Source organism: Manacus vitellinus, unplaced genomic scaffold (genome assembly GCF_001715985.3).
Source record: "Manacus vitellinus isolate BGI_N305 unplaced genomic scaffold, ASM171598v3 scaffold_26_pilon, whole genome shotgun sequence".
NCBI classification, from domain to species: Eukaryota; Metazoa; Chordata; class Aves; order Passeriformes; family Pipridae; genus Manacus; species Manacus vitellinus.
Window position 1 is genome coordinate 7944779 of NW_021939960.1, and position 9956 is coordinate 7954734.

The following is a 9956-nucleotide window of genomic DNA, read 5'->3' on the forward strand; positions in this document are numbered from 1 at the left end:
TATATGTATTATATATTTTATATATATATCATACATAATATATATAATTCTATAAACTATATAGAAAATTATCTATCTGTATAGATAATTAGACCCCAATACATGGAGCAAGGCCACAACAAAACCCTGTATGCACCACAACACTGTGTGCACTGTTAGGTCTCAATAAATCCATACGAAAAAAAGGAAACGCTGGCTGCAAACTACAGGAAATTCTGGCCTTGGAGGCTCAGCCAAGGGCAGAGAGCTCAGGGGACTCCTCTTGCACTTGGGGAAAAACACGTGCAGGCTGATGCAGAGCTCGTCACCTCGTCGTAGTTGGTGTCGTTCAGGTCCTCGTCGTCGTCGTCAGCAGTCTGGTTCTTCTTCATCTGGTCCCCCACCGTCCTCTTCCCGGGCGGCGCGTGCCGGTCGTCCACGGGGTCGTTGGCATCGCGGGCAGGGCCGATGTCGGAGCGGGTGGTGAAACCCGTGGCTCTGGGGGGACAAACCAGCGGCTGCTCAGCTCATTGCAACCCCAGCCTGTCCCAGCCACCGCCTGGAACGGGCAAGGGAGAACATCGCTCCTTCGTGAGAACGGCGTCAGCCACTCGCCGTGCCCACAAAGTCTGGGGGGAAAATGTCCTTAGGATCATGGAGCGGTTCGGGTTGGAAAGGACCTCAAAGCTCACCCCCTGCCATGGGCAGGGACACCTTCCACTAGACCAGGTTGCTCCAAGCCCAGTTCAACCCAGCCTTGGACACTTCCAGGGATGGGGCAGCCACAGCTCCTCTTGGCAACCTTTTACAGGGAGAACTTCATCCACAAGGACTCTGCAACCACCTGGCTCACTGCTCTGCCATCCTGCACCCAGACGAGGCTTCCCTCCTAAGCAGTGTTAAACACAGTGAGCAGCTGGCCCTGCAGGCTGCCAGTCACTACAGGAGGGTCTGGGTGCAGGGATGGGGCCACTGGGCCTCCTCTGAAACCCCACACTTGCCTGGCAGCAGCTCCCGGGCACAGCCGGCAGGACCTCCCCAGGCGAGGGCACAAACAAATCGAGGGACACAAACACAACTCACTCCCACCAAAGGACACCCCAGCCCCACCAAAGGCGGCCCTAGCCCCCATCAAACCCTCCTCAATGCTCCCTGCACAGACACCCCCCGTTTGATAGTGTTTCAGAGGGCCCCACGGGCACAGAATAGGGAGGGACACAAACCCTTCCCAACAGCGGCGTTTGGAGCACCCGGGGCCTCATCCCCGGGGCCGGGCTCGCTTTTAAACACAAACCCGCCCAGCTAAAGAGGGGACGGGGTCGGGCGGGGAAGGGACGAGGACACCCAGACAGGCGTCGGGGGACCGGGTCGGGGAAGGCCCAGGCCGGGCCCGGGCGGCGTCTCACCCGCGGCCCAGCCCCGGCACGTAGCCCAGGGGCGCGGGCATGCCCAGGAACGGTTTCTTCTTCTTGTTCATGGTGCCAGTGGCGACGAGGCGGGAAGGGAACGCGGCGGATGGAGGCGACCGAGAGGCGACGGCGGTGGCGGCGGAAGCAGAAGCGACGGCAGGAGCAGTCGGGGCCGCCCGCGAGGGCAGAGCGGCACTTCCGCTCCCGCCGAGGAGCAGCTCGCCCCCTGGCGCCCCGGCGGTCCCGAGCCTTGGTGAGGATGGTGGCAATGATGGGAATGTCGCGGGATGGGGATGATGGGGATGGTGAAGATGGAGATGATAAGGATGGGGATATAGGGAATTATGGGAATGATGGGGGTAGGAATGATAAGGATGGGGATGTGAATGATGGGGATGGTGGAGACGGGGATGATAAGGATGGGGATATTGGGAAAGGTGGACATTAGGATGGTGTGGATGGGAATGGTGTGTATGAAGGTGATGAAGATGATTGGAATGATGGGGCTGAGGGTGGGGATGCTGAAGCTGTGCTATCGTGGAACTTGTGAGCTTTGCTTCCCCCCTCCCTCTGCTTCCCTTCCTTCCCAAGAAAAATTATCTCTGGGAGCAGGAGCAAGTTTTCTGCTCATTCCTTCACCAGCCTGGAGTCTCTCACCCTCGTCTTTGCTGTGTGGTGACAGCAGGGATGGCAGTGCCAAGGGAACGAGGTGTCCCAAGGGGACAGGGAGCATGGGTCCAGCCCCTTGGGGTGCATGGATTGACCACCTCTGCTCATCCATCTTTCCAAGGGACCTGAGCCTGTCCCAGGAGCTCCTGCCTTGGTTTCCCCAGATAGAGCACTGGGCAGGTTTCTCCTGCCCACCCACAGCTGGTGCCAGGATTAATTATCTGCCACCTGAAAAGTCTCCAGGTGACCCTGAAACCATGCCCATGACAGAGAGGCAGAAGCTCCTTGTCCCTCGGGAGAGGCTCAGGGTCACAGACCACAGGGGCAAGGGCAGCAAGAGGGGTGCGAATGGGCTGTTTTGGGAACTGTCCCACCGCCCCCTCCCAGCACAGCCCTGCCTCCCACTGCCAGTCCCTGCCAGGTCTTGGAGCAGAAACCAGCTGCGGGGAAGATAAATAGCCCCATTTTGCATGCTAATGGCATCCCAGCCCCCAGCCGCTTCCCATCAATCTATTTTTGGGTTTTGCTGGAGAGAAAAAAAAAATAAAATCCCTTTTGCCAAATTGTTGGAGTGGCAGAGGGAGAGGGAGGCTGCAGCATCCCAGCTCTCCTGGCTGGGCACCCTGGAGTGAGGGCAGAGCCCACGGGAACATCCTCAGCACCAGGGAGGGATGTGGGGCTCCCAGACCCCACAGCCTGTCCCAGCAAGCCCATCCTCCTCTCGACACCCAGAGCTGCATCCCTGCTCCAGCACATCCTGTGCCATGGAGCACCAGAGGGTCTTCCCCGTGGGCTGGATGGGGGAAATTTGGGGGGGTTTCAGGGCAAATTGGTCCCCCCCCATCCTTCCAGAGGATCGAGGACAAACACAAGCCCATCAGGGACCTCCTTGACCCACGGAAGTATGGGGAGAGCAGGGAAGTGCCCAATTCCCTGGAAGCAGGAATTTCACTTTTGGGGCTGTCCCCTGCAAGACAGAGCTGAGGTGAGGGTTTGGCAGCAGTGTGACCCCGGCATGGTGCTGGTGTTAGGGCTGTAAATCTTCTCTTTACACAACAACATCCAGCCTTCCCAGATGCAGGAAGGTTTCCTCTCTCCCACAGGCGACCAGCATTCGCAGTGCACGCACACTCCAACCAAGGAGAAAACTCAGAATAACTTATAGGTTGAGGAAAATCAACCATAAATGTGTTTTAATCATCTCTGGGCATGGACCCGGTGTTTGGTATGGTGAGTGCAGGGGAGAGCACTGGCTGCACATCCCACTGACCCTCTGCACTGGAGGCACTCGGAGCTCTGGGTTGACCTTCCCACTATGTTGGAGTGTGACAGGGATGAGTGGTTCAGGATCTGGCCCTTGAGCATCCTCACCAGCCCAGCTCTGCTCTTCGGGCACCCCATGGGTTTCTCCTTGGATTTCCCTTTGCTACCCAAGCCCTGACATGGGTTTGCTGCAGGAACATGGGCAAAAGCACAGCAAGGTTCTTAATCAGCAATTATTCTGATTAATGCTACTGTGGGGTGGTGAGGAGAGAAGTGAGGTTGGGAGAATACCCTGAGCTCCTCCCGGGATCATCAGGACCAGGAGGTGGCCATTCCCTGTGGCCTCTGGTGGGAAGGAGTGGGGTGTTCCCGGTGTGTCTGCTGCCAACGTTGGCATTGCTCTGAACTCCCAAAACACCTCAAAATGGCATGGGAAGCAGGGAGGAGACACTTTCTCCCCTCTGCAACAAAATCAGAGGGGGCGAAAGGGTAACAGCACCTGTTAACAATGCAAATATGCTGCACCAACTTCAGGGAGCTGCTGCCTGGTCTGCATGTCAGTACAGCACTTCTTAGCACCCTCCACAGCATTTTTGGGATGAGGAATAAAACTCCAGAGGGATGGGACTACTGACAGCAGGTCGATCCTGTCTCCTGGATGCAGAATCATCCCGCTTCTGACTTGGGACTTTCCAAGCTCGATTTCTGTCTGACTCTCTAAGAACAGCGAGGTGGGAGGGGATGCTGGGCACGTCGGCACGGCCACGGGGGTAATCGCTCACAAAGGCTTGAAAGTGAAAAATAATCACTTGGATGGAGCGCAAGGACGAGCTCACCGAGGCGGATCCTGCCGGGGACTGGCAGCTCAGGATCCAGCCCGAAGCCCAGCCAGGAGCTGCCCAGCCCGTGGCTGTGGAGGGGCCCCCGCGGCCCCGAGCTCGCACAAAGCCCCCTCTGTGTCCCGGGGGAAAGTGGAGGCGGCAGCGGCTTCTCCCGGGACGACGAGAAAACAAACCCCAGGGCTCTCCCGAGGCTGGGAATTCGTGCTTTTAAATATCACATGGCGCAGCAAGAATGCACCCGCAGGGCAGGATCAGCAGCAGGGCTCATCCCATGCACTGTTTCCTAGTGCCTGCCTGTTGGGATAGAAGGGAAAATGGCTTTAAGCTAAAAGAGGGGAGATTTAGATCAAATATAAGGGAGAGTTTTTTACTGTGAGGGTGGTAAAACAGCAGCACAGGTTACCCAGGGAGATGGGGGCTGCTCCATCCTTGTAAGTGTTCAGGGTCAGGCTAGATGGGGCTTTGAGCAACCTGATCTAGTGGAAGATGTCTCTGCTCATAACAGGGGGGTTGGAATGAGATGGAATAGACTTTAAAAGTCCCTTCTAGCCCAATCTATGCCATGATTCTGTGAATATTCCTGTTGCAAAACTCCTGCCTGCAAGCTCTGAGCAGAAACCCAGCCCCTGCCTGTGTGCCAGTGCCATGCACAGGAGCAGGACATCCCAGAGGTACCAGGAGTACCTGGAGCACTGTGAGCTCCTCCACTGAGCCCTGGGAGGTTAAAGAGCCCAAATTCAGCCACCACAGCCCCAGTCACACTTGCACCCCCAGCCAGCATGGTGCTTGATGGGGGGTGCTGCTGCTGCTTTGCACTCCCAAATGGGATGATTACTTGGGTTTCAGACATCGAAGTGTGAGAGAAGACTAAAACAGCGGCTCGTTTTCAATCCCTACCGTCTCGGCTCCTAAATTAACGCTTTTGGAGTCTGTTCTCACTTGATTATCACCCGATGCCGTGAAATCCTCTGAAGACAGGATGTCCTACTTAACGAATCAACTCCGTATTAGGTAAATATATATCCTGAAATTTTAATTAGTCCCTTGCTACGATAGAGAGGCACCCCGAGGATGCATCTGTGGCGTCTGCTCCCCTTCACACCCCAAGACGAGCTCCAGTGCGAGACAGAAGCTGCACCAGAGCCGGAGGCAGCAGGTGCTGAGCTCCCACAGCAGCTGGGAGGGAGCGAGGTGCCTCTGAGCGTCTCCCCCCAAAGCCATCTGAAGTCTCAGAGACAATTAGCAGAGGCTTCTAAAGGGCTTCATCACTGAGCTCACACCCTTGGCAATTGAGAGAGCAGAGCTGACACCAGCCAGAGGTTTGCCGGGAAGAATGTGGAAGAGAGCTCAGAGGCACTGGTGTCTTGCCAGTGGCATGCTAATGATGCTGCCCAAAAGGATTCCTTAAAATTGTCTTTTCCTCCAGGAATGTCCAAAGTCTAGAGCTCTGGGAGAAGGACAACGTTTCCCAGAGTAGCCAGTGATTTGGACAGATGGATGAGGCAGGTGTGGAGCTTCCCCATGCCCAGGGCAGCATGTCCATGGTCCTGTCCTCCAACCTGCTGGTCTGGGTCCATCTCCAATGACAAACTGTTGGCAGAGCTGCCTAAACCCCTGCTGCCTCTGGTCTCCATGGCTCTGGAGCAAAGGGCTCAGGTTTGGGGGGTTTTCAATCATTTCTGCCATCCAAGGCATTGCAAGCTCCAAACATGGGCAGGATGAGAGCGAAAGTGAGGGTAAAGGCAAAGGTGAAGATAAAGTTGAAGGTGAAAGTGAAGCTGATAATGAAGGTGAAGGTGATGGCCTGCTAAACATCCCTCAAAACACCAGGGCTTCCAATTGTTTCCCAATTCTGTTACTTCCCATCTCTGCTCTCACTGTTTGCTCTGTGCTCCCTGTGTCACTTTGGCCCCTCTCTTTCCCTAGACCCAACTTCTTATGAGAGGTGAGATATTGCAACCACCTGATCTTCACAGCACCAGGGTGACAACTCTTGGGGAGACACAAGCTAACCCAGGACCAGCATTCCCTGCATCCTGAGAGATGCAACCAAAGGCAGGAGCAGAAGACAGACCACTGGGATGCCCGGGCAGTTTGAACCCTGGCACTCCCAAACTTCTGAATCCCTGATTTTGCATCCTGCCTGAATGAGCAACCAGCTCCCAGATCCCAGAGCAGCGTGCAGTGGCAATCAGAGCACAGCAAATCAATTCATGCCAGGCTGTACCTTGCAATGTAAATAATAAATCGGATTCGGTAGCAATTGAATGCAGCCCCGAGCCCTGAAATCGGGCTTGGGGAAAATAAGAACTTGAGGCTGCTGAGATGCAGCAGGGCGGTGCTATGGTCATTAGCTGTGAAATGCTGGAAAACTCTGCTCGGATAATGGTTTTCATTTGTGCCCGTTCTGGGCAGGGAATAACAGCCACAGCGCTGGGGCGGTGGCGATGCCCGGCCTGGGGGGAACCCTGGTGAGGACGGCAGGATCCAACCTGCTTGAGCTTCAGTTCCCTAATGGAGAGCAGATGGAGCTGGATGAAATTATTTTGGCCCCCCAAAAAATTGCAACACATGCAAAAATAAAACCCTCAAATTAATGGGAATTTCATCAGGTTTCGGTTGGGAGAGAAAATACCAGAGAACAGCATTCCACTGCCCCGAGCCCGGCGGAGATGCAGCTGGACACGGGGCAGCATCGTCTCAGCATCCCTGCACGGGGTGCAGAGCTACAGCAGGACCAGCAAAACCTCCCCACCTCATCAAACGCCCACGAACACCTGCTTAAAATACATATGTTTATTTTTTCCTTGCCAAAAAAGAATTAAAACACTGTTTTTATATCTTCTACCCTTGCTGGTAATTGATTAGAAACCTGGGAGAGGTGGATCCGGGCGTCCTGCCGTGTCCTTGAGGACGGTGCCATTGCGTGTGTGTCATCTCATTGGATTAAGCTGCAAATTCACAATTTCATTTTGGGAAACAATATTAAAGAGAAAAAACAACCCTCTGTGCCGAGAGAAAGGAGGTGATCAGGCTACGCTCTCAAATAATTACAGGCTGCCTTGAAAATAACCGTGACGTGCCAAAATCCAATTAGAAATATATCTATATAAACCTCCAAATGGATGAGCTTCCGTTGTTTCAACCCCCCCTCTGTGTCCCAGGGAGCATCAAACAGGGAGCAATACTTTGGATGTTCTCTGCCAGTAAATCATCATCCTTGGGAAGGTGCAGATGAGTGGCAGGAGGGTCACCTGCCTGGCCAGGGACCAGAGGAGAGCACAGGGACCCCCATGGCTCTATAAGCCAGAGCTCTGATGTGACCTGTAGCACCCCCCACCCTGCAGCACTGAGGTTTGGTGCTTTATTATCAACAAGAAAATAAATTCATTTCAGGGAGAGATTTTCAGAACACTAAATATTTCCATGCCTGGTTAAGTGCCATCCATCACCCCATACCAGGCAGGAGGCTTCAGCACGAAGCTGTTTTTGATTCTGTCACCCTGCAAGTGCCTTAACAAGCTCATTTTAACCTCTTTGCCCAAAAAATTTGGGGGTAGGGGGCATTTGGGAAAACCCCTCTGTGGTGTTTGGCTTGGGATTGTCAGTTCCCAACCCACGGGGCTGCAAGGAGGGGGGTAGTCCCCAACACCCACCTGCATTCACAGCCCTCAGGCCCGTGGGTGGGTGCTGTGGGGGGCTCTGTGGAGGTGACATCCCGACAAGGCAGGATGTCCCGAGGCCACCGAGGCCACCTGCCTGGCCACCGATGGATGTGAGATTCCGGTTCCTCCCCCTTGCTGGGTGCTCCCTTTTCCTGCTGACGAGCGGTTTTCATCAGCGAGCAGACAAGCAAAGCACCAGAGAAATTAGCCACTTTTCTCCTTGGACAAATAACTTCCGTCTGAAGGCTTTTCATCTCCTCCCTCTCATCCTCGCGGGGCGCGGCGGGAGGAAAGCTGATGTTTAATTACTTCCTTTATTCTCTGAAAAACGAACGTGCTGAATCATCCCAGCCTCGCACCCTCTCCGGAGGCTGGCGGTGGGGAGGGACGGTACCCACAGGGACACTGGTGCTCTCCCAAATTCATACACATTTAGAGGGGCAGCCTGTTGGTCCAGGGCTCACTGGTGCTGCTGTCCCCACCTTGTCTCCTTTGAACCCACCAATGCATTGAGAAAACGAACCCCTGTCCCGTGCTTTCAACTTCCCAAGCTATAGTCTGGGTTTAGGGCTTTGCCTCCCTGCTAACTAACTCCTGTTTAACTGTGGAAACTCCTCAATCAGACTTTAAAAGACCCAAAGTCAGACCAAATCGCAAGACAGGGTTGATGGGGCTTGTTAAGAGATGTTCCACCATGGGAGAGGTTGAGTGATAACCCAGGAGTGATGCTGGAAGCTGTAAAGCTGAGGATATCTGGAGCATGGAGCAGGCATGGGGATGTGTGGGACCACACCATCTCCCCAACCCTCCTCATGCATCTCGAGGCTCAAGGTTTTTCTCAAAACCCTTTGGAATTTCAGAGGGATGAGCAGCCTGAGCTTCCCCAGGCACTTTTGGGATGCTGGGCTGGCACTGAACCCATTTGCAGATGAAGTGGAAGTAAATTCTTTCCCCTGTATATATGAAACCTTTCCTGGAGAAGTGCAATTACTACCAGAAAAATCAGTGAAAGCAAAGGCTGGGAACAGCACAGCACTTATTTTTAATAACAGCTTGGTGTAATCTGCACACATTTTTCAAGTGACACCAGCCTTTTCCTGCCAAGGTCCCTCTTTAACCATATTTCTCTTGGAAAATTTCTGCCATGGCTCAAAAGCTCCATGTGTAGACAGAGACTGAGGGAGAAATGGGAATTTCAGAGGGATAGAGAATACATTCTTTCCTTATCTGCCTGCAACAAGCAGTACTGCCCTGCCTGCTCTCTTGCAGCAGGAGGAGGAGGAATGCCAATTCCCCCCAAGGGATTCTTGAGGGGGTATTTTAGTAGTAGACTCTTTGCAGGCTACACAGAGGGTTTGTGGCCTGGTGTCCCCACTACACAAATGGTTTGTGACTCAATGTCCCCGCTCCGTGAGTGGCAGCACAGTTGGCTCGCTGAACATGGCAGCCCTGGCTGGCTCCCGGTGTGGAGCTGAGCCAGCATCAAGCCTGGTCCAGAGCAGCTCCTGATTGAGCATCCAAAATTTTGGAAAGCTCCTATTGATTCAGGGAGCTGAATTTAATTCTGGCAAGTGCTTCACACACACACACACAGCTGCACAGCCCAGATCCAAGAAGGGCGATGAACAGCCACGCAAGGCTAAGAGCAAGGTCACTGCCATCCCCTACACCCTCACAGCCCTGGCCCATGGCAGCTCATCAGCACACAACGTGCTTAACCCTCATCTTAAAACAAGGGTGAGGCTGCTGCCCTATGCTGCAATGGGTCTGTGACAGGGAACCCCTTGCAAAGGTGGAGTATCACAGGCACATGTGTGATACTCCACAGCACAGGCATCTTCTTGTCCTTGTCCTGGGCACCCAGCAGTGTCTGTGTCCCACCCAGCACAGGATAACCGCAGGGTGCACAGCCAGACCCCGGCCCCTTGGTGGCTGTGTTGGTGATGGTCCCTGGCTGGGAGTCGTGTGTGACAGCTAAAGGCAGGCGCCTCCAAAAATACCTGGGGGGTTGTCACCCTGGGGGAGTGACGGGTTCTGGCAATGCTGTTCTGCTCCTTGCTGGAATACCGAGCACCAGGGAGGCTCGGTGGGTGCCCACTCATGCTGAGGCCACCCACCAGAGCCCACGC

General features: G+C 54.3%; 1 protein-coding gene across 1 annotated transcript in view; it reads right to left on the reverse strand.

The window, feature by feature from the left end:
* The window catches only part of PRPF6 (pre-mRNA processing factor 6), a 23511-nt gene extending 23039 nt beyond the window's left edge, over window positions 1-472 (reverse strand). The window contains exon 1 of the mRNA XM_029960336.1: window positions 309-472. Within this exon, the coding sequence (XP_029816196.1) occupies window positions 309-371 (63 nt within the window). The 5' untranslated portion in view covers window positions 372-472. The remainder of the gene's footprint in view (window positions 1-308) is intronic.
* Between the last annotated feature and the right edge of the window lie 9484 nt (window positions 473-9956).